This window comes from Malus sylvestris, chromosome 4, assembly GCF_916048215.2.
Source record: "Malus sylvestris chromosome 4, drMalSylv7.2, whole genome shotgun sequence".
In the NCBI taxonomy this organism is placed as follows: domain Eukaryota; kingdom Viridiplantae; phylum Streptophyta; class Magnoliopsida; order Rosales; family Rosaceae; genus Malus; species Malus sylvestris.
In genome coordinates, this window is record NC_062263.1 from 28,013,951 (window position 1) to 28,036,729 (window position 22,779).

The window sequence follows — 22,779 nt, forward strand, 5'->3', positions numbered from 1 at the left end:
ACGCATCATTTGAAATTAATTTCAACGATCGAACCGTCAAACTTGTTTATATATGCTTCGAGATCACATACTCCAAAAATTGCAAAAAATAAACATTTAGAGATCAAGTAACGAGACAAAACTTTTCGACGGTTATCAAGGAAAAATCAAAATTTAACGGTGATTTTAACTCTGATTTTGATGATTTTTTTACAGCTACACTCCTTGACCCTATATGAATACAATGAATGAATTCGACCTTTAATTAAAATATTTACACTAGTGGATACCACAAAATCTTATATTATATTTAATGAAAGTATAAATAAATTCTAAGTGTTAGTGAATCTATCGTTTTGATGGGATACGCATTCTACGAAACTAATTTCAATGATCTAACCATCAAACTTGTTTATATATGCTTCCAGGTCGCATACGCCAAAAATGGCAAAAAACAAACATTTGAGATTACGTAACGGGACAAAACTTTTCGACGGTTATAAACGAAAAATCACGATTTAACGGTTATTTTAACTCCGATTTAGATGATTTTTTACAGCTACACTCCTTGACCCTATATGAATACAATGAATGAATTCAATCTTAAATTTAAAATATTTACACTAGTGGATACCACAAAATTTTATGTTATATTTAATGAAAGTATAAATAAATTCTAAGTGTTAGTGAATCTATCATTTTGACATAGATATTTAAAAAAACTAAAATCTATGTCGCTTAGAACCGACGCATGCTTTAAAATATTTATAAACAATACTTTGTGTCACTTAAAAATGACACCAATACTTTATGTCATTTAAAAGCGACACTGTTTTGTTTAAAGCGACGCTAGTATTTAAAATTATTAAAATATATGTCGGTTATAAGCGAAATTAAATGTTTACGTCGGTTTAAAAGGGACGTAGACATTTTATGACACTTATAAGCGACAGTAAATCCGACGTCATCTTCAGTTAGTGTCGCAACTGTCTTATCGCCACTATATTATATTAAACCGACGCCACCTACTAACACTATAAGACCCTTTTGTAGTAGTGATAATGTAATTTCACAGGTCCAAATTTTATTGTTTTTTTATTGAAGCATCACCTACAGGTGATATTAAAATACCTCTATTATTTAAAAAAAAAAGCCATAAACAAATACCGCCATACTTTCATCTTAAAAAAAAAAAAAATAAAAAAAAAAAAAGGAAATGAAGCTTCAAAAGGTTTTCAAGATTTATCATGTACAAAGCAAAATTTGCAATGCATGCGCAAACTGAAAGCAGCTTATAGGAAAAACGACTAGGAAAGAAATTTGATTTCTTCATTTCAACATCATCATCAGTTTTTTCAAACCGAATCCTCGGACAAAGTTGAAGAACGGCTTTTCAAACGCTTTGAGAATCGACGTTGATGTGAATTCCTGACGATCTTGTTTCAAGTGATCATGGTGGCGATGGCGAACCCTGCAGCAGAAGAAAACATAGATTTCTTTCAGAAATGGGACGATGCGACTGCATAATGTATGAGCAATTTACCCTTTCAATGTTCAAAGTAGAACTCTCTGTAAATCAACTCTGTTAAACATTACGTATTTAAGGTTTCTTGCGGTGCAAGCATACTCCATACCAGATATAACTGTGCATATCAAAAATCAGAAGGCAAAATATGAATCTTGTAGGACAAACCAAAACTAAACAAGTTGTGTTTGGGTTAATATTTGAATATTGTGCTTGAACGAAGGAAAGCCTAAGAATGCCAACTAAAAGGGAGACTTGGCCGAATCCCAGCATTAAGCCCAGAAGCAAATTGAAGCCTTCTCAGCCAAGATACAAGCCACGTGTCTATAATTGAAATGACAAGTAATGGAGACTAACCTCCTATCAGCCAAAGAACACTTTCTAGTGGCATTACTAGTAAAAAGTTGATGACTCACTACTCTCTAAGGGCTTTCGGGCAAGAGCAAAAGCTACAACAGTCAGGCTAAATTGTCTATAAAAGGGAAGACAGGCCCCAGAGACAAATGACTCTCAACCAATCAAACAAACAAACATACAAACTCTACTCTCAAACGAGATTTGCATCCAAAAAACTGAAATCATCCCATATTCTGTCATTTTAGTGATAGTTCTTTAGAAAAAATATCTCTTGTCTAGTATAAAAGCTTTGCTACCTCCCTTAGTATTGTAGTATCGATTCCCTCGTGCAAACTTGTTTACCATCCATCCATTTTTAGCATATAACCCCTATAAATTCAAAGAGAAGTGATTGCAAGAAGTTCAACCTTGCCAAACAAGGTGAAATCTTGCCTGAAGCTCTTTGTTTGTTTTCTAAATTAGTAGATCTATTACTTAATGCATTATCCAGCATGTATTCAAGTTATTTCCACCTGTTTTTCTATTTTAAGAGTCTCATTTGCATCTGGATCTGGTTAGCTTAATAGATATGTTTCCATTAAGAGCAGTTTAGGATCAAACAAATAACTTAAGGGGCTCTGGACTCCCTTCATTCAAACATACAAGACCATGAACTAAAAGTCCTTGCTTACAAGGAAAAATAAAAGAACTTAATACAGACTTAACCCATCTATGACAATCCTTTGATAACAAGAAGTTGGAGTAACTTGGGGCGCAAGTAATCAACTTAAAACACACTTGTTCTACATCTGCTATACTGAGATAGCAGTGGCACGCCTAAGCATTTAGTTAGTTTTGATTGCGAGTCTCAAGGCCTACACTTAAGACCCCACAAAAGCACCTTTCAAAACTAACTTTAAGCTCTTATTGCAGTACACCAGGCAAGCAAGAGCTCGACTACCAAACATATACATCTAAAATGTCAATCCCTTGGGGAGCTGTGGTGAGGTCTAATGAGTGTTCTCCAGAGAAATCTTTGCTCGAACATAGTTTTGGCACGTCTGGTGGGACCAATTTAGTCTTGTATGCAAAGAAGAAAAAAGAATAAGCGAACCTTCCGGTGGAACACAGAAATCTACCAAGATCAAGCATGACAGATCATCCAAAAGATTTCCCCTCCCTACGAGGACTAGTTATTCTGGAAAACACGACTTCATCTGAGAAGTTAGGAGGAAAGGTGACTAATGAAGACTTACAAGCCACCATGGTGCAAGTGTTGAAAAGTATGGAAAAGATTACTCTGGAAACCAGAGGAAAAGTGAGTAGACTTTGTTCCTTAACAGGGAGTCTACAAAAAAGATTAGATCCGGAGTACTCTACTCCAAAAAATGGTTATGCTAGGGAAATAATGAGAGAGGCAAACCCTGAGAAAGAACCAATTATTCCCCTATTTCCTTTGCTTGAGGAAAAGAAGGATAAAGGGAAAAATAATGAAGGATCCGGAGTTATTCAGCCAATATTAGAGGAAATCCTGGAAACAGAATTGCTCGACCCCATATTATTTCATTAGATAGTAGGGGGCAGAGAGGGCAAGAAAGAAAAAAGTATGGGATGCCCTAATTAATCAGAGAATCCAGCAGGAAAGGTGAGCTCAGAATTGTGAACAAACCACCTCCTTATAGGCCACCACCATTGGCTAATAAGGAATGAGGGGTCAGATAGAGGAAGCCCAAACCAAAAAAGGAAAATTTCTCGGGTAATGATCGTAGCCCGAAGTGGGAACCTCCTCATACCCCGCTTAATAATACAGCCAACCAGCAACTCAGAAAAGAGTTAGCCGAACTAAGAAGATGCCTGGATTTCCCACTTTTAGTGGAGAAGATTGCAGTGTGTCCTCTTGTTGTCCCTAAAAACTACCAAGCCTACGTGGCGCGCAGGCTGAGTAACTAATGAGCTAACTACGTCATTCGGTTGATGCGAGGCGTGTCAACTCGTCGACTGAGCTCGGCCGATGAGTAAAATGTGTTGATGTTGCGTTGAGCGCACGTCTGACTTCTTGATCTTGCGATTGCGGTTGAGGAAGGAACACGTCTTGGCCTTTGGGTTCTAGAGCCTGAAGACAAGGCTACTAATTTTGCGAAGTTCACAAATCGTCGGCACCAGATTTGGTCACAGTGATTATATTTGTAAGGGTATAAGCACGCCAAATCGACACTAGAGTATAATGGCACATATACTAAAAAACAGATATATGTCTTGATGGTAAATGTGGTTCGGCCATCAAAATGCCGAACTCTAAAGCTTACTTGTGAGTATCCAATCATAAAACAACTCAACGTTCAATGTGCTAAGCCCTAGTAAACTGGAACACCCCACCTCGCCGAAAAAGTTAATGAGATGACCTCTGCCAATAAAGACCTGAAAGTTTTTCTCAACCGAGACTTGGATAGATAACTAGTCGGCCTCGAAGCAGTGCTATTTATCCAAACTGAAGGTGTTCTGTAATCGGCTGGTTCTACGACAATAATGCTATCTATCCAAACTGAAGGTATCACCGGTTGCTTTCACAGTGTTGTTTATCCAAACTGAAGATGTGTCGGCGAAAAAAGAAAATAAAAAATTCTAAAGGTTGTTAAGAGGTTTTGCTTAGATCGAGGGTTTACGCAGGGCAATTTGTGTGTTGAATTGGAGATGGCCCAATGATATGCGTGGTTCTGTATTTATAGAAGCAAATGTTATGTAGCGCGGCCAGATAATTTTGTAGAGTCCAATTGCAACTCTAATTTGCGGAATTGAACTTGATCGGCATCAGAAGCCAAGGCATATCATTCAAATTGATCTATGGGATTTGCTCCTTGACTTTTCAAACTCATTAGCTAGATAAGCAACAACCTATCTTTTAGATGTCATCATTACTCTTATTTTATACAAATAATTAGCATACAACAACCTATCTGATGACCTCTACGGTGCTGGAATCAAGGCATGCAAGTTTATCTCTTAGCCATGTATTTCAACAGGACTCGGCAACAAAAGGGGCACTGCCTCTAGTAATTTAAATGCAAGTTTAACTCTTGATCTGTCCACAAAAACTGTCCAGGTGCAATCATGCATTATCAAAAAATATCAACCTGATCACATCTCCCAGCCCTCCACGTGTATGCATGTTGACTCATCAACTTAGTATAATCACCATATTCCAAGAAAAATCATGTGTAACAACCCCATCCATGAATTCCAAGTCAATTTGACTTGTACCAACCACTTCTGTATCAGAAAGAGGACACGTAGGAGATTGCATGAATATGGGGATTTATATGATCCCCTTTATTCGAATTGAAGACACATCATATCAACTTTTCCAAAACAACCTCTGGATATATCAAATATTAGGTTTAAATGTCCCAGTTAATATTAAGAGATAATATCATGATTAAAATCATAATACTATTTCTCAATAATAACTAAAATTCATTTCAACCACTTTATCATCCAACGGTCTAATATTCGCTTATTCAACGACCTCGATTGTTCGGAATGATGGTGTAATTTTGGGTCCAAACATCTCTAGAGATCACATTTTCAAGTTCTCCAACCATTATGTGGTGTTTGAAGACAATCCTAACTATAAGTTAAGATTGTTTGGGAACTCATTGGTTGGCCTAGCATCTCAGTGGTATTCTCTGTTGCCCTTTAATTCTATTGCTAACTTTGGGCAAATGGAGATGGCTTTTCATGAACAGTTTTATAGGGTGGAGCCTGAGATGACTATCAATGATCTAGTTGAGGTGAAGTAATATGTGCATGAGTCTACAGAAGACTTCATGATGAGGTTTAGAAAAACAAGGATGAGGTGCCAATTCCCTATCAATCATGCCCAACTTATATCCATTGCTCAGAAGGCATTGAGGCTGTCTTTGAGGAAAAAGTTTTATGATGTATAGTTCAATGAGCTGCAAGAATTAGTGATTGCTGCCACAAAGTAAAAGAAGTTGTTGGTTGAAGAACAACAATTGAAACACTCATCTAAAGTGCCTCATTCTATAAAAATAAAGTTGCAATTCACCAAGTAAAGTTTGAAGGTAGAGCTAGAAGAAAGTGATGGTCATGGAGGAAAATGAATTGAAATGTGTGCAGTAGAGATGACCACTCCCTTTAAACCTTTAATGGTAAAAAGGTTAGTCCAGCCAGTCAAGGATCAGAAAGTGGTGATGAATGATGGTGGGTTTATCCCTATGAAGCCCCATAAATAACAGAGTTATTCTTTTGATTTAACCAAGGCCTCAGAAATCTATGAAGAATTGGTGCGGACAAGAGTAATTGTGCCCGACAACACCAAAAAGATGCCTAAACCAGAAGAATTAAGAGGAAATAAGTATTACAAGCCGTACTATACCTTCAACCATTCCATAACTAACTGTGTCCAGTTTGTGGATTGGATACAATACCTTATAATCAAGGGAAAGTTGCTCTTAGAAAAACCCCATGCTAATATGATGGTTGACATGGATCCTTTCCCAGAAGCCCCAATAAACATGATCAACCTGACTTGGGCTGAGAAAGGGAAATGAAAAGTCACTTGGGAAGTAAAAGCAGAAAGAAGGCAATTTGACAGGCCTACAGAATGAGCTATCAAGTTGCCCGATAAACCCAAAGCAGCCATAGTTAAATGGCTGGTATTGTGTAATAAGTATCAATGTGAATGTGAGCTAGAAGTACTAGCATCATGAGCTATTATTGATCAAGAGTTTATCAGAAGAAGAGAGAAAAAAGAGTAAGAAGCCCGCACAAGCATAATACGGGCAGCTAAGAATGAGACTTCCAGAAATGTTTTCCAAAGATTAAGAGGAGATTTTGAACTAAAAAACTTGTTCGAGGTATTCAGGAACCACGAAACCTCGGAAGAGGTAGAAGATAAAGAAGCCAAAATACTAAAATGGGTGGAGGTTAGGCTTCCTCAGCCAAGTTATAAAGGTGGTGATGTCAGGATGAAGGGAAGAACAAAGAGCGTAGTATCCCCAATCACAAGAAGGATTCTGCCCAACTCGGGCGGAAATGGTATGTAGGTGGAAATGATGGGAGACTGGTCAAGGAAATGGGAGCTTCTATGATTACGAGAGTCCAAAGCCCAGCTGCATGCTGCAGAAGTTTGTATGATAAACCTCTAGCCCGCATTCATAGCGGTCACTCCTTACTCCCCATGCTAGATCCCTTTGCTGGATGCAACTGATAAATTTCTCTTTGCAAAAGGCACTGGCATCCTCCCCGAATGCATCATGGAAAGCTTGGTCGGAAAACCCAGGATATCTTCTTAGTACTAAAGCTCCCCACTTCAAGTCTGCTCGAGTCTTGCAAACTCTGAAGAAGTAGAGACAAGAGAATGTGGAGTGATTGGTAGGTGAAGCCTCGACTAGAATGCGGGCAGGAGCCACTCCTTTATGAAACTCGAGGTTGGGTGCCCGAAGCTTGGGGAAGTACCACTGCAACCATAACTGGACCATCCAGGTTGGCCCATTGACGTTGGTTTCAAATAGTTCACCCTTAGTCATTTCAAACAAAAGATGGTAGAGATGGGCAAGGAGAAAGGGGCACGTGGCCACATCATCAAAATTATGTAGAGCTTCCACCAAAGGGATCCATTCAACCTTTACTCCCTTGGACTTGTTGGGGAATATATGCTTGTTGAGCTAGTACAACAAGAAGTACATATGTTTTTAATCTTTGTTGGCATTAGAGGAGTACTCCAACAAGGATAAAGCTCGTGAAGGAAGTCCCATAATCTTTGAAAGTAGCAGGGTTGTACTCCAACTGAGTTATGAGATCAGATGTGCCCGAGCTCTCAGCAGTAGGGCGAGAAGAGGGAGACCAATTATGGGTGACGTCTACGACTCTGCCCGATGGCCTTAGCCTGAAGACTTAAGCCATGTCGAGAATGGTCAGGGACATGAGACCCATTCTAAAATCGAAGATGTTGGTCCTCAAATTCCAGAATAGAAGAGTTGTGGTCAGCAGCTCAGGCTTGGCAATTACGGTGGTCTTAGAGAGCATTATCAGCTCACATATGCTGTTGTTCATCCATTTTTGCTTGAAAGTAGGCTCGAGATTGTTTATCCACTAAGTCCAGCCTTCGTATTTCATCAAAAGAAAACCCCTACGATGGTTCGACCACTTGGAGGCCGAAATGCCCGACTTAGCCAAGTACGGGGTTGAGAGTGAACCAGTTGGCCTTGGGCATGTTGTTTTCCATGGAAATAGGGACCTTGGAGGTCCAAGTAGGTCCTAGAGAATGTACTCCCTCTTCATCGAAGAAAAGAAAAGTATTGAGGCTAGTCCGAGGGCGATGAAAGCCGTTGAGCAAATGGCGCATGGTAGCAATCCCTTCGCATGACTCATATGCATGTTGAATAGTTTTGGGTGCCATTGAGTTTGGAAGAAATATGATAAGATTGGGAATAAGGGGTAAGAATTGAGAGTAAGAGAATTCTAAGGGTTTTGAGAAATCTGGGATTTTGGAAGCTCGGAGGATTAAAATTGCTAAGGTACTTAGCCAAAGGATTTAAGTGAAGATTATATAGTAGACAATTATTTAACGTTTAAAATAGTGGGTTAGTGCAAAGGTTTAGTTAACCAACGGCTGTTTTAAATGGTGCAAGTCCCGAGTAAAAGCATGCGACAACTGTTGAATCATCATTAATGCCTCGATTTACAGACTCAACAATGATTAAAGGGGGCACTATTTGGGTTAATATTTGAACATTAGGCTTGAATGAAGGAACGCCCAAGGATGCCAACTAAAAGAGAGACTTGCCCAAAGCCCAACATTAAGCCCAGAAGCAAATTGAAGCATTCTCAGCCAAGATACAAGCCACATGTCTATAATTGAAATGACAAGTGTTGATGCACAAAATCAGAGGTCTTGGAACAACGTAAATCCAACCGTGAATCTGCAAGAAAGTAAATAACACAAGATGTATCGTGGTTCACCCCAATTTTGGGCTACGTCCACACTGATATTGTATTTGTCTGTTTGTGAGAGGATTAAGAAGGTGAGAGCTTTGCTCTGAATATGAGGGGGGATGTGTGCCTTGTCGTTTGTGAGGGTGATGAGGCCCTTTTATAGAACAAGGGCTCCTCACTTATTACATATTTGTCTATTCCTTTATTACATAATTACATTTGAGTCCCCTGAGTATTTATACGAGAGCTAAATACGGAGGCCCTAAGTAAGAAACACTTCTGGATATCAATATGAACGACTCCACAGAGCTTTGGCTAATTTCTTGGCCGAAAGATCAAAATCCAGATTTTAGCCAAGAAGTTTCGCTCAAGCTTGGTCTTGATGGAGAGTTGGGTAGTTTTGTCAGTCCATGTGGCAAAGAATATGATCTCCAAAGTACAGCTCAAAAGCCAGATGCTATGGTTTTTGTATCGTCTGTGTCAGGCATAAAATTTGATGAAATGCAAGAGTAGGCAACGAGCTCCCTCGCTGCGAGCTCTCTGCCTTCCAGCAGCGAAAAGGTCCGTCGACGAGTCGTGGTGTTTCTGCTGCCATTCAAAACCACTTGAAGCTACTTTTGCTTGTCGACCACTAAAGAAGATGCCCACCAACTTTCATCATGCATGTTCCCACTTTTCTGAAAAAGTGACAGGAAAAGGAGCAATTAATGCATAGCAGCCCAAGCTCTTTGTTGATTAAGAGAGCCAACTTGGCACGATGACAGAGTAGAAAATGCCATCAACTTTTGAAAAAGAAAACTTTCATCATGCATGTTCCCACTTTTTTGAAGAAGCCACTGGAATACGCACATGGAAAAAGATCTGTAACAACCCAATACGCAGTAGGTGCAGTACGCACCAACGATCTACAACTGTCGAAACCTTTATTTTTGAATGATGTGATTTATTTTTCTTATCTTTTGGAGACATCTGTATAACCCCATCAGAATGTGATCATACAAAAAATAATAAAAAAAAACAGCAAGCCCAAAATAATAGGCTAGAATGTTGTGTGGAGGGTGAAGGCCCATATGCCCAAAAGAGCCAGACCCTCTATTATCACCAACCAGGTGATGAAAAGTACGTCCAATACTACAAAAAATTATTCGGCAGCTTGCCGCTATTATCACCAACCAGGTGATCAAAAGTACGTCCAGTACTACAAAAAATTATTCGGCAGCCTGCCGCTATTATAACCAACCAGGTGATCAAAAGTACGTCCAGTACTCCAAAATTATTTGGTAGCCTGCCGTTATTATCACCAACTAGGTGATCAAAAGTACGTCCAGTACTCCAAAATTATACATGAGTATCACTCATGTCAATTATACATAAACATTTATGAGCATCACTCATGTCAATCATACATAAACATTCATGATCATCATTCATGTCAACATTCATAAGCATCACTCATGTCAACATTCATGAGCATCACTCATGCCAACATCTATGAGCATCACTCATGTCAATCAACATAAACATTCATAAGTATCACTCATGTCAATCAGCTTCGAAAACTTCATTTACAGAGCTCCATCTTCGAGAGCTTTAGCTTCGAAAACTTCATTTACAGAGCTCCAGCTTCAAAAGTTTCATTTACAAAAGCTCCAGCTTTGAAGCTTCACTTGCAAAGCTTCACCTACAAAGCTTCAGTGCAGGGTATAAAAATACCACCTTCGAACAACCGCCACTTCAGCCCATACATGGATTTAATTTGAAGTCTCCAGCCAACAGACCCTATTAACTGAAGACTTGGGGGACTACATTATGTACCATATATTGGGCCTCAACTGGGCCTCATGAAAAATACTTGGGGGACTTTATGTATTGAGGAGCGAGCCCTTATTCTATAAAAGGGACTCCCTCACTTTTATTAAAGAGCACCCATTATTCATGTACTGAGGAGCAATCCCTTATTTTATAAAAGGGACTCCCTCACTTTCATTAGAAAGCACCCATTATTCATGTACTGAAAAACGATCCCTTATTTTATAAAAGGGACTCCCTCACTTTCATTAGAGAGCATCGCCGCCAGCTGAGCAACAGCCTCACCACGAACATCACTTCTAAGTCCTAACCCATCACTTATGTATTGAGGAGCGAGCCTTTATTTTATAAAAGAGACTCCCTCACCATCATTAGAGAGCATCACCACCTGTTGAGCAACCGCCTCGCCGCGAGCATCAACTCTAGCCCATCATTTATGTATTGATGAGCGAGCCCTTATTCTATAAAAGGGACTCTCTCACCTTCAACGTTACAAGCCGAACCAACCAATGCAACATAAGCCACAAGCAGAGCAACCTCGCAACATGTGCTACTTCTGGTTGAGCATCATTTCAGATTGGGCACCGTCTCATATTGAGTATCAGTTCTAGACGACATCTCACACATGGACTGAATTTCAAGTCTCTAGCCAAAAGACTATCTTGACTGAAGACTTGGGTGACTACTGTTTACACCATACTTAGGGCTTCCGTATTTAGACCTCGTATAAATACTCAGGGGACTCAAATGTAATTATGTAATAAATGAAGGGGCAAATATGTAAAAAGGGGGAGGAGCCCTTGGTCTATTAAAGGGTTTCCTCACCCACACAATCAAAAGGCTCTGAGATTCAGAGCAAAGCTCTTTCATCCTTAGAGAAGCCTCACTCTCACATTATAAAGCTCTGATCCTCCCATACAGAGGCTCTCACCCTCCCAATCCTCTCACAAACAGATAAATACAATATCAGTATGGACGTAGCCCAAACATTGGGGTGAACCACAATATATCTTGTGTTATTTACTTTCTTACAAATTTACGGTCTGATTTACATTGTTTCAAGACCCCATCCGGTTTTGTGCATCAACAACAAGTAATGGAGACTGACCTATTATCAGCCAAAGAACATTTTCCAATGGCATTACTAGTAAAAAGTTGATGACTCACTGCCCTCAAAGTGCTTTCAGGTAAGAGCAAAAGCGACAACAATCAGGCCAAATTGTTTATAAAAGAGAAGACAAACCCCAGAGACAAAAGACACTTAACCAATCAGACAAACAAACATACAAACTCTGCTCTCAAACCAGATTTGCATCCAAAAAACTGAAATCATCCCAGATTCAGTCTTTTTAGCAATAATTCTTTAGAAAAGCTATCTCTTGTCTAGTATAAAAGCTTTGCTACCTCCCTTAGTGTTGTAGTATTGATTCCCTCGTGTAAACTTGTTTACCATCCATTCATTTTTAGCATATAACCCCTGTAAAGTTAAAGAGAAATGACTGCAAGAAGTTCAACCTTGCCAGACAAGGTGAAATCTTGCCCGAAGCTCTTTGTTTGTTTTCTAAATTAGTAGATCTATTGCTTAATGCATTCTCCAGCATGTATTCAAGTTATTTCCACTTGTTTTTCTATTTTAAAAGTCCCATTTGCATCTGGATCTGGTTAGCTTAATGGATATGTTTCCATTAAGAGCAGTTTAGGATCAAACAAATAATTTAAGGGGCTCTGGACTCCCTTCATCCAAACATACAAGACCATGAACTAAAAGTCCTTGCTTACAAGGCAAGAAAAAGAACTTAATACAGACTTAACCCATATGTGACAATCCTTTGATAATAAGAATTTAGAGTAACTTGGGGCGCAAGTGATCAACTTAAAACACACTTGTTCTACATCTGCTATACTGAGATAGCAGTGGCACGCCTAAGCATTTAGTTAGTTTTGATTGCGAGCCTCAAGGCCTACACCTAAGGCCCCACAAAGGCACATTTTAGAACTAACTTTAAGTTCTTATTGTAGCACACCAGGCAAGCAAGAGCTCAACTACCAAACATATACATCTAAAGTGCTAATCCCTTGGGGAGCTATGCTGAAGACCAAGGAGTGTTATCCAGAGAAATCTTTGCCCGAACAAGTTGTTCTAAATATATTTAATTCATTACATCAAAGATGAAGACATGGAATTTGGGTTTCAGGGTTTCTCAAAACAATCATCAGAAGAGTTTACGCACGCGATGTATCATGAACTACTCTCGTTAATCTATTCTTCATTAAAGACTGAAAAAATTACGAATTTTAGGCCTTCGATTTCTTCCTTTCGACTTCAGGGGGCGGTTTCGCCTTGAATGGTAGGAACTCCTTTCCACCCATGAAAGGTTGAAGAACTTCTGGTACGTTTACACCCTCTTCAGTCTGGTAGTTCTCGAGAATGCAGCATACAGTTCTCTCAGTCGCTGTAAGAGTCGAGTTCAATAAGTGAACATATTGCTTTGTCTGCTCTTTGCTCTGCAAAAGAACAAGGGCACAATGAGTAAAAATATAATATTTCAATAGGTAACCATACATTCTATGTTTTTTTATATAGGAAACGGTAGACCATACATTCTATGTTCAATTAACACCATATGAACAGAATTTTTCCTAAATTTGATCAGAGCATACAGTTCAATGGTATATGACCTACTGTAAAAGTATTATTCATCTTATTTTCAATTAAATTTCCGAGGCACGAATTATAAATCTTTACGTTAATTAGGAGTACATTCCGCAGTAAACAGAAATGTGAAATAATGTCGGATTTCCGAGGACATACCTTTTTCTGCCCATATCGAATTTCTAACTTTCTTGACTGGTAGTCCGTACAGTTTGAACAAGAAGCCAGCATTTTTGCTTAAAGAGAAGCTGAAGGGAGACAAAAACAGCATTTTTTGATCTACGGAAGCCATGTTCATCACAAGGAATCAAGCCATTGGCCTTCTGTTGATTTTCTTGGGCATCTCCGGCTTGCGCGACGACGGCGTATCCGGAGCTAGATGTTTAAACGAGAAGGTGGAGAATCTGGGGAAGCCTCGAGTTTTCAACTCAATTGGAGCACATGAAGGTTTTTTTGCCACAAGCAACAGAAAAGTGCCGTCTTCTCCTGACCCATTCCACAATAGGTAGGTTTTCCAGAACAACACAAATATCTTGCTTAGTAGAAGTAGAAGCTCCTATATTGTCAGGAAAGTTCAGACATTTTTTGTACTTTTTGGATCCTTTTTTTATATATACACAATGTATTTTGAGAACCTTAGATTTATAGGTTTACAAGAAATTATATGTTTTTGGCCTCTGGTAAATGTGAGTTTTGTTACTGCAAATTCGAAAGTATAAATATCATATCCAGCATATAGCTTTATTGGGAAAAGTTCTTTTAAGAGTAACAAATATGATACAAGCTTATTGATTTGATTGAAGGGAAATGATACTATTTATTAGCTTAGTTAGCGTTCCGGGAGAATCTAATCATCAGTCAGTTCTTAACAATTTCTGTAAAGCAAGAGGCGAAGCTTCGTAGACAGCTTTGCCCCTTCGTCGTTTCTGGCAAAACTGCAAGTTCATGAGCAAGTGAATGAAAGAGTCATGTTCCTTAAGGGTGCGTTTGGTACGTGGGACGGGACGGGACGGAACGGGACGAGGCGTTCCGTCCCGCGTTTGGTGCGCCAAAAATGGGTGGAACGGGTTGTTCCACGGGACAGATTTTGGGTGTTTTTGCGTCCCACCTCCCCCCCTGGAACGGGTTTGTTCCACGTCTGTGGAACACAATGTTTTACCATTTTAAGACAAATATACCCCATGTCTTTTTCAAAAATTACACCTTCGTTCCGTCCCGTCCCGTCCCGTTCCGTCCCGTCCCGTTCCGTCCCGTCCCGTTCCGTTCCGTTCCGTCTGCGTACCAAACACACCCTAAAGGAGTGACCATCTTTGTGTTTTCTTCCCTTCCCTTGTCCCCTCAAAGCCCTATTTTAGTAGGCTAGGCTTGTAACCGTAACATATTTAAGTAGGCTCGAGAAGGATAGGCTCGTAGCTTCGCTCAGCGAAATGGCCTTACTATTATATTCATAAAACACTTTTTTCAAATCCCGGCAATAATTCTTACATGTAACTGGAGATATAAACTCTCTTCACGTGACTTTTTCGTGTGTAATGTGAAAGTGAAAAGGGATATAAAATCATATTATACATGCTCAATTCCAATCAACAAAACTATGGGTGGCTTTGATGTTGAATACATAAAATTATTGAAGCAACCATACAAAGTAGGGAAATAGACAAGATCATATGAGCTGGGAAATGGGAATCTCCATGTCATATTGTGGACAAGAAAGATAATCTAAAATTTGATGCTTCAAAATCATCGCGCTTTTGACTTCGACAGCAAAGCAAGATTGCAAATACAGTAATTTCCACGATTTTGATCCTAATCATGCAAAAAATTGAACAATATTTGGCTACTAAAAAATGAGTAGAACTCCTACTCAAAACTCTTAGTATTTTAATCACATAATTTTGTGTCTATAATTAAAACCATCTATACTATGAATCACTGTAAATATCATATTTGCAAAAAAAAAAGATTAAAACTAAGGTCATCTAGTCAATCTATTGTAGCAAATACATAGACGGTTTATAATACTTTTACCAATACCGGTAATTTGTTTTTAAACAGTTTGATGACTAAACAATCTTAGTTGTAATTGATTTTTTGCAGAAGCGATCTTTACAGGGTGATTTATAATATGAACGGTTCTGATTATAAACACGAACTAATATAAATTGACAACGAACAATTTTGAGAAATTTTAAGTACGAGTTCCTACTCATACTTTCATTTTAAAAAATAAAATTAAAAAAATAATAAAAAAGAAATGAAGCTCCAAAAGGCTGTCACGATTTATCCTGTACAACGCAAAATTTCCAATGCGGGTGCAAACTGAAAGCAGCTTATAGGAAAAGCGATTGGGAAAGAAATTTGATTTCTTCATTTCAACATCATCGCCAGTTTTTTCAAACCGAATCCCCGGACGAAGTTGAAGAACGGCTTTTCAAACGCTTTGAGAATCGACGTTGATGTGAATTCCTGACGATCTTGTTTCAAATGATCATGGTGGCGATGGCGAACCCTGCAGCAGAAGAAAAAATAGATTTCTTTCAGAAAGGGGGCGATGCGACTGCAGAATGTATGAACAATTTACCCTTTCAATGTTCAAAGTAAAACTCAACGTAAATCAACTCTGTTAAACATTACGTAATTAGGGTTTCTTGCGGCGCAAGCATACTCCTCATCAGATATAACTGTGCATATCAGAAATCAGAAGGCAAAATATGAATCTTGTAGGACAAACCAAAACAAAACAAGTTGATCTGAATATATTTAATTCATTACATCAAAGATAAAGACATGGAATTTGGGTTTCAGGGTTTCTCAAAACAATCATCAGAAGAGTTTACGCACGCCATGTATCATGAACTTCTCTTGTTAATCTATTCTTCATTAAAGACTGAAAAAATTACGAATTTTAGGCCTTCGATTTCTTCCCTTTGACTTCAGGGGCTGGTTTGGCCTTGAATGGTAGGAACTCCTTTCCACCCATGAAGGGTTGAAGAACTTTCGGTACGTTTACACCCTCTTCAGTCTGGTAGTTCTCGAGAATGCAGCATACAGTTCTCTCAGTCGCTGTAAGAGTCGAGTTCAATAAGTGAACATATTGCTTTGTCTGCTCGTTGCTCTACAAAAGAACAAGGGCACAATGAGTAAAATACAATATTTCAAAAGGTAACCATAAATTATATGTTCAATTAAAACCATATGAACAGAATTTTTCCTAAATTTGATCAGAGCAAAGGGTTCAATGGTATATGACCTACTGTAAAAGTATTATTCATCTTATTTTCAATTAAATTTCTGAGGCACAAATTATAAATCTTTACGTTAATTAGGAGTACAGTCCGCAGTAATCAGAAATGTGATATAATGTCAGATTTCCAAGGACCTACCTTTTTCTGCCCATATCGAATTTCTAACTTTCTTGACTGGTAGTCCGTACAGTTTGAACAAGAAACCAGCTCTCTGTATGTCTGAGATGCAGGAAACCATCCTTCCAGATCATACTTCTTTGCTGCGGCATCATTCAAAGCACCAGAAACGATGGACACAATATGATAGGGGAGCCCTAACTGAAAGTGACAAAATTCAAAATATCAACCTTAGAAATGACACAAATAAACAGAAGATGCACATCACATTATCCATAAAAAAGTATCCGACTTTCTTCCACAAAAAGCAGGGATAGATGTTGCATCAATCTCTCTGACCAATACAATGGCAAACATGCAATTTAAATATTTTTGTCCCTAAAAATATAATAAAAACAAACCAAAAAGTATGGTCTATGTGCTATAGAAGCCATTTGACACTCCAAAGTGACAGAGTCACTAAATAGTCATTTCCAGACTTGACAAAATAATAAAAAAATATGAAAAGGAAACAAGAAAGTTCTCAGGGAATAAATTTATACCGCTTGATAAAATTCCTCAGAGTTTTTGATCATTTCCTCATGCATTTCCCAGGAGTCATTGCCATTTGGGCTTGTAATACAGAATTGTTCCACTTTCTCGAACTGATGAACCCTAAAAATTCCCAAGGTATCTCGACCATGTGAACCAGCTTCTTTACGGAAGCAGGATGAGTATCCAGCATATCTGAGAAAAGAAAAAAAAACCTAAAAATCAATGAACAGAATAAAAATATCATCTTTTTTTATACATGAATTTTCCAACAGAATGTTACTACCTTAAGGGTAGCTGGGATGGATGGATCCAATCATCTAGATGATATGCACAAAGTGGCTGTTCAGCTGTAGCAATCAGATATTTGTCATCACCTTCACCGGTAACCTGTTCCACAAAAATAAATTAGTCATCCTCACATTAGGTAAACCAAATATAGAAAATATGATTTCAATGATGGATTCACTAAAACTTTAGAATGAAAAACATCCACAATACCAAAAAATTCTAGTCTCTTAACAAATTAACACGAAACAAAGCCCATATATTTATAAGTTAAAGTTTCACAAAATACGACCTAAAGCATTGGTGCCAACTCTATATGGTCCTATAAAACAAAAACTATTGGCAAATATTACCAGAAATTACCTTGTAAAGTTCCTCATCAAATTGGGCTAATTGAGCGCACTTTCCCATGATATCTTTTCTCATGAAAAATGGGGTCTGCAGTTCTGTATATCCTCTTTTCTCAAGAAAATCAAGACCGAAGTTTATCAGAGCTTGATTAAGGCGTACACCAGCACCTTTCAGGTAAAAACCTCTACCTCCAGCCACTTCAGCGCCTATACATTTTAAGCAGATTGAGTTAAAAACAGGCTAGTGCAGAACTAGGCAAATCTGGAGATTATACATGCCATATTCCCATGCCATGTTTAGTAAAAATGTAAAATCATCCATAACTTTTTCAATTCTTTTCAAACCCCATAGACCCCGAAACAGAATGGACTCGATACCTTTCTTCAAGTCTGCGATCCCAAGAAGCTCAACAAGCTCAACATGGTTTTTTAGTTTTGGCTCCACTCGTTTGTCACCCCATGATCTAACCACAGCATTATTCTCCTAAAATACATAAAAACCCCACATCAGAATAAGCATTACATAGAGCAATGGTAAAAGCAAAATCAATGTGCCAAATCATTACCTCATCTTTGCTGATGGGAACCGAATCATGCACAAGGTTTCCAACGATTTCCAATTTTGAATTCAACTGTGTTAAAGCTTCTCGCACTTCAACTTCTTTCTCTGCCGCCAACCTCTTATTGTCCTCTGTGTCCTTTATCACCTCAGTTGCATCCTCTCCCGCCTTTCAATCCAAATTTTTTTAACATTCAGTCCATAAATAAAAAAACTCATATTTCAATAAGACACATGCATACTTAAAGAAAACAAATTCAGTCAAACGGCACTTGATGGCATATAAGAATCTGTTCTTATCTTTAAGAGAGAGAATAAAAATCTTATTCATGGTTTAGTGACCTAGGTTTCCACACTCATTCTCATATCTGCATATGCAGAGGGGTCTGCATTACATTCACATGCCTACGAGTGCAGTATTAGACATATTAATATGAACACTCAAGTAAGCATCAACATCACCGTTGCAATTCCATGCAACCACACCAACCCTAGTTAAGCAAATTCCTAATCCATTTCAAAATCAATTGAACTTATTTTTCAAAATCAACGATCTGAAAACAAATTCTCAAAGTTCTGTAATTTATACTAGCAACAGGAAATCAAGGCAAACAAATCCTAGTGGGAAAATATACTGAAACAGACCTAACTTAATGGCGCCGAGAACCGAGATATGATTTTTACAAGTAATTACAATCCAAAAATTCAGGATTAAGAACCCTAATAATGCATTTTCGTAAAACTACCCGATAATCAAGATAACATTCAGATAATAAAATTAACGGAGAGACGAAATACTCACAATCCTGAGCTGAGCAACTCGCTTGTTGATCTTGTTGAACTCTTTCCGAAGGCTCTCGAGCTCGAATTGACCTAAAAATTCACATCATTTCACCACAAAAATCAATACTTTAATCCTAATCAAATTCATTCAAAACAAATCTCAATGCTTATGAAAAACTCAAGATTTTTTATAGACATTTTTGAAAAACTCAAGGTTTTAGAGGGAGAAAGAGATAGATATATATAGAGAGATGGAAGATTACGCTGGCGCCATTCTTTGTCGAGCTGGATGACCTCGTCGACGATCTCAACGTCTTTGAACCGGCGTCGTTGAGATTCCCGGATGATTTCGGGGTTGTTGCCCTTCTCCTCTCTGAACAGATTGATGTCTAGCATCTTTCTCTTCCTCCGATTGCGAGTGTGCGACTGCGGATGGAAATTTTGGAATCGGAAAAAGTTGGAAGCTTTGCAGAAGAACAACGCAGGCTAACAGTCACTGAATGAGAGTAGTTTACCCCTAAAACCCTAGTTTTTTTGGGCCCATGATTTGGGTCAATCCAGGTTTCCCAAAGCCCATGTCTTTTATCTTTTCCGAAACAACTAATGACTCGTTTACTAATCTGTAATCATATTGAGGAAAATTAAATCAAGGAGAAATTGGATTGAGGAAAAAATATAATTAGATTCACATTATAGTTGTCTACTAAATTATCTGAAATCGAAGTAGGAATGATTTTAGTTTTATACAAGTTGTTTACTAGTTCATTTGAATCGAAATTAAAACTCACTTGATTACTAAATTTTCCTCATTCAAAATAAATAATTTTCATGCTAATTAATAAAATTTCATTTTATATAATAAAATGTATCATATAAAAATAATTAAAGAAAGTTTTCTTTTAATAAAAAGCTAGGCACTTTCGAGTATATGGAGTTCACATGGTTTGATGAAAAAATAACACAAAGTTTACAAAGATCGTTTGATAAGTATTTTTAAACGACTCAAAAAACTTTTTGATAAAATAGTTTTTGAACTAAACCTTACTAAAATATAAGTTAATTATGAAAAAGCACTTGAAGTGCTTTCAACAAGAAGCACATAACTGTTACTATTATCTCTAAAAGCGCTTTCAATCATTTAAAAGCATTTCTCAAATGATCCCTGGTCTTTAATGGGCAACATACGCTCTTTGGGATTATCTCGAGTGTGAATGTGACTGAATATGTTGAGAGTGTGCATTTGCCCTTGTCCAACATTTCAGATGAACAAACACCTCCGGTAGCAGCACCTGTTACACCTTTGATCCAACAGGTTCCTGTGAAAGCCACTCGCACTAAGTTCACTCTCTGGAAAGAAGATCGTGAAAGACGATAACTATCTAGTTTGGCCAACTTAGGATTAATTAGTCTTGCGCTTTGGCGATTCTTAAGATTTCTGCATCTTCTGTTACAGTGCAGCCAAGGTTCTAAAAGACGCTAGGTGTTAGTCGGGTAGCGAGCTGGGACCTAGTACCTGAATGACTAGACAGAGCTTAAGTGGGCGCCTAGGCGGACTAGGCAGATTTAAGTAAATCTATTATATTTCATGTAATAAGTGTCTGTTTATACTTAAAATATATATAATTTCATCATAAATTATAAAATAGAGTGATATATATATATATATATATATATATATATATTATGAAGTATTGGAATATAATGAAAACATGGAGAGCAAACATATAATGTTTGTTTATTTAAGTGTTCAATAAGTCTCTTACAATTTATTGGAAATAATAAAATGCAAAAGGAAAGATATCTATTTTTTGCAACCTAGGCATGTATCTAGGCGGGTCTGGACGGGCTAGGCGGGCGCCTCAGCGTCATCATTTATGAATTTTCAAACCCCTAGGCATTAATCGGGGCGGTGGCTAGCCACCTAACGTCTAGGCGGGCCTAGACGGGCCTAGACGGCGCTAGACGGAGATTTTTAAAACAATGATCGGAATATACGTTGTAGTTGACACCAGTGTCTAATAACTTTTATAGCATACCATTAGCTCTGGGTTTGGTTTGTGACCTGAAGGCCAGTGAAGGTAAGTTGGCTGTTAAGTGTTTCAAAATTCTTTATAACGAATAGAAAAACTATGTCTTTGGGAAAATTGACGTTTTGTGTAGAGTTTTTTTTATTTTTTTTACACAAGGGATATTGGGGAGAAAGATTTGAACTTGAGAATGCATTTAGTTTTATGATTCCTCTCTTTTATCTTTTGGAAAAACAGATTTTGGTGATGGTAATTGTTCATGCATTACTTGTTATCTTTTCATATTGGTGATGTTGTTGCATCACTTTCGTATGAAAAGAAAAACATGAAACATACATTTAGACAACACAAAACATACATTTAGACAAGAGATAAAAGAAAGTTGAGAGATAGGTTTTTGAGCATATGTTAACTTTCTCTCAACTTTGTTGTAATACCTATATACAAATTAAAAAATGTTGCAATTACAAAATTAGGATATTGGGAAACTGCACTCATTTTACAAACACAATCGCCCACCTACGATCCAAATTTGACAGAAAAATGAGTAAGATACATAAACTTTCTCTACCGTTTGGTGGGATGACAGTGCACACAAGTTTCTTTTTTTCTTTTCAAATTTGACATTTTAGCCGCCATGGTTACATGAGCAACACTCATATTCGCAAACATTGGAGTGATGACAACTCAATTGATCTATTTTCTCTTCGAACTCAAACTTAGGATATTGGAGGAAACAAAAATACATTTACTCATTTTACACATTAAATCTCTCACTTGTACATATCAAACCGTATGTCATTAGCCTTGTCCACCATACCTGTTTCAGTAACTAATTCAAGTCCCAATTCGTTATAGTCCCCGGATTATAGAAAATTTGAGAGCTTTAACACTTGATGTTCCGAATTCTCGTAAGTGAACTAGTGGGAGCTAAACCAACTGATGTTCCAAACTCACAATAATCAAGAGCTACGTATGGTAGATCATTGCAGAAGCCTAGATCCAAGAAAATTTGAGTGAGTTCTTTTTGCTTCCAATGGAATCAGAAAGTCGAGATTTCTGACAAAATAAACGTTGGCTCCTCCATCTACGAATCACATATAGATTTTCAGATGCGATTTCAACGATGAGGTTGCAGCTGAGTGTTTTTTGCTCAACTGGGATTTGGCGAATTCTGGATCAAACGTCATTATACATGCCATCATTTTGACACACAACTAATCAGATCAGAACCGGAAAATTTGGACATAATATTTAGTTTCACGTTTTAAGCAAGTGCTTGTTTCATCATCCCTCTGGTTTTTATGTATAGATCCCAGTAACTAGAACACTTTAGCGCTAAATGTGGGTTGAGGTTAGAGCACTCCAACAAGATTAGTTAAGTTCTCCTTTGTATGACCACCACATCGAGAAATTCTCCATTGTTCACCTCAAGTCATATTACATGTTGGTTTTCCTCGTTACTTTAATGACTAAAATTGAAGTCCAGTAATAGGTGTAGGGCAAGTTCTTTTGTACGGCTGGCTAGTTGCATTCAACGAGAGTCTATGTTTGTGTTGCCGCACAACCATATAAGGTCTGCTTGTCGAACCTTAGACTGTTATGCGATGTTACAGATTT

At 37.9% G+C, this 22,779-nt stretch overlaps 2 protein-coding genes across 5 annotated transcripts; both read right to left on the reverse strand.

The window, feature by feature from the left end:
• Nucleotides 1-1,335: 1,335 nt before the first annotated feature.
• LOC126619043 (serine--tRNA ligase, cytoplasmic-like) lies at nt 1,336-14,044 on the reverse strand. 2 transcript variants are annotated; one of them, XR_007621935.1, is made up of 3 exons: nt 13,419-14,044; nt 12,769-13,111; nt 1,336-1,450 (listed from the first exon to the last, which is right to left on the reverse strand). XR_007621935.1 is itself a non-coding variant. In XM_050287302.1 (2 exons), the coding sequence occupies exons 1-2, from the start codon at nt 13,488-13,490 to the stop codon at nt 12,902-12,904; spliced, it is 282 nt and encodes a 93-aa protein (XP_050143259.1). In that variant the 5' UTR covers nt 13,491-14,044; the 3' UTR covers nt 12,736-12,901. The 2 variants fall into 2 exon arrangements, 1 of the variants encoding a protein (XP_050143259.1); XM_050287302.1 differs by lacking the exon at nt 1,336-1,450 and having other exon boundaries at nt 12,736-13,111.
• Nucleotides 14,045-15,392: 1,348 nt separating this feature from the next.
• On the reverse strand, nt 15,393-19,634 carry LOC126619042 (serine--tRNA ligase-like). Of its 3 annotated transcripts, XR_007621933.1 has the most exons (11): nt 19,396-19,634; nt 19,152-19,222; nt 18,357-18,518; nt 18,169-18,274; nt 17,804-17,997; nt 17,439-17,542; nt 17,164-17,347; nt 16,643-16,822; nt 16,160-16,374; nt 15,894-15,940; nt 15,393-15,768 (listed from the first exon to the last, which is right to left on the reverse strand). XR_007621933.1 is itself a non-coding variant. In XM_050287301.1 (10 exons), exons 1-9 carry the CDS (start codon nt 19,526-19,528, stop codon nt 16,165-16,167), a joined length of 1,344 nt encoding a protein of 447 aa, XP_050143258.1. In that variant the 5' UTR covers nt 19,529-19,634; the 3' UTR covers nt 15,393-15,768; nt 16,160-16,164. The 3 variants fall into 3 exon arrangements, 2 of the variants coding, with proteins under 2 accessions (XP_050143258.1, XP_050143257.1); XM_050287301.1 differs by lacking the exon at nt 15,894-15,940; XM_050287300.1 differs by lacking the exons at nt 15,393-15,768; nt 15,894-15,940 and having other exon boundaries at nt 15,997-16,374.
• Between the last annotated feature and the right edge of the window lie 3,145 nt (nt 19,635-22,779).

What these genes read in the sequence shown, in the direction of transcription:
- LOC126619042 (XM_050287301.1), bottom strand. Translation starts at nt 19,528, where the DNA reads ATGCTAGACATCAATCTGTTCAGAGAGGAGAAGGGCAACAACCCCGAA. An exon ending in TTGATGAGGAACTTTACAAG is followed by an intron (nt 17,543 to 17,803) that starts GTAATTTCTGGT and finishes TTTGTGGAACAG; the next exon opens with GTTACCGGTGAAGGTGATGA. An exon ending in TTCGATATGGGCAGAAAAAG is followed by an intron (nt 16,375 to 16,642) that starts GTAGGTCCTTGG and finishes GTTCTTTTGTAG; the next exon opens with AGCAACGAGCAGACAAAGCA.
- LOC126619043 (XM_050287302.1), bottom strand. Translation starts at nt 13,490, where the DNA reads ATGCTGGCTTCTTGTTCAAACTGTACGGACTACCAGTCAAGAAAGTTA. An exon ending in TTCGATATGGGCAGAAAAAG is followed by an intron (nt 13,112 to 13,418) that starts GTATGTCCTCGG and finishes GTTCTTTTGCAG; the next exon opens with AGCAAAGAGCAGACAAAGCA.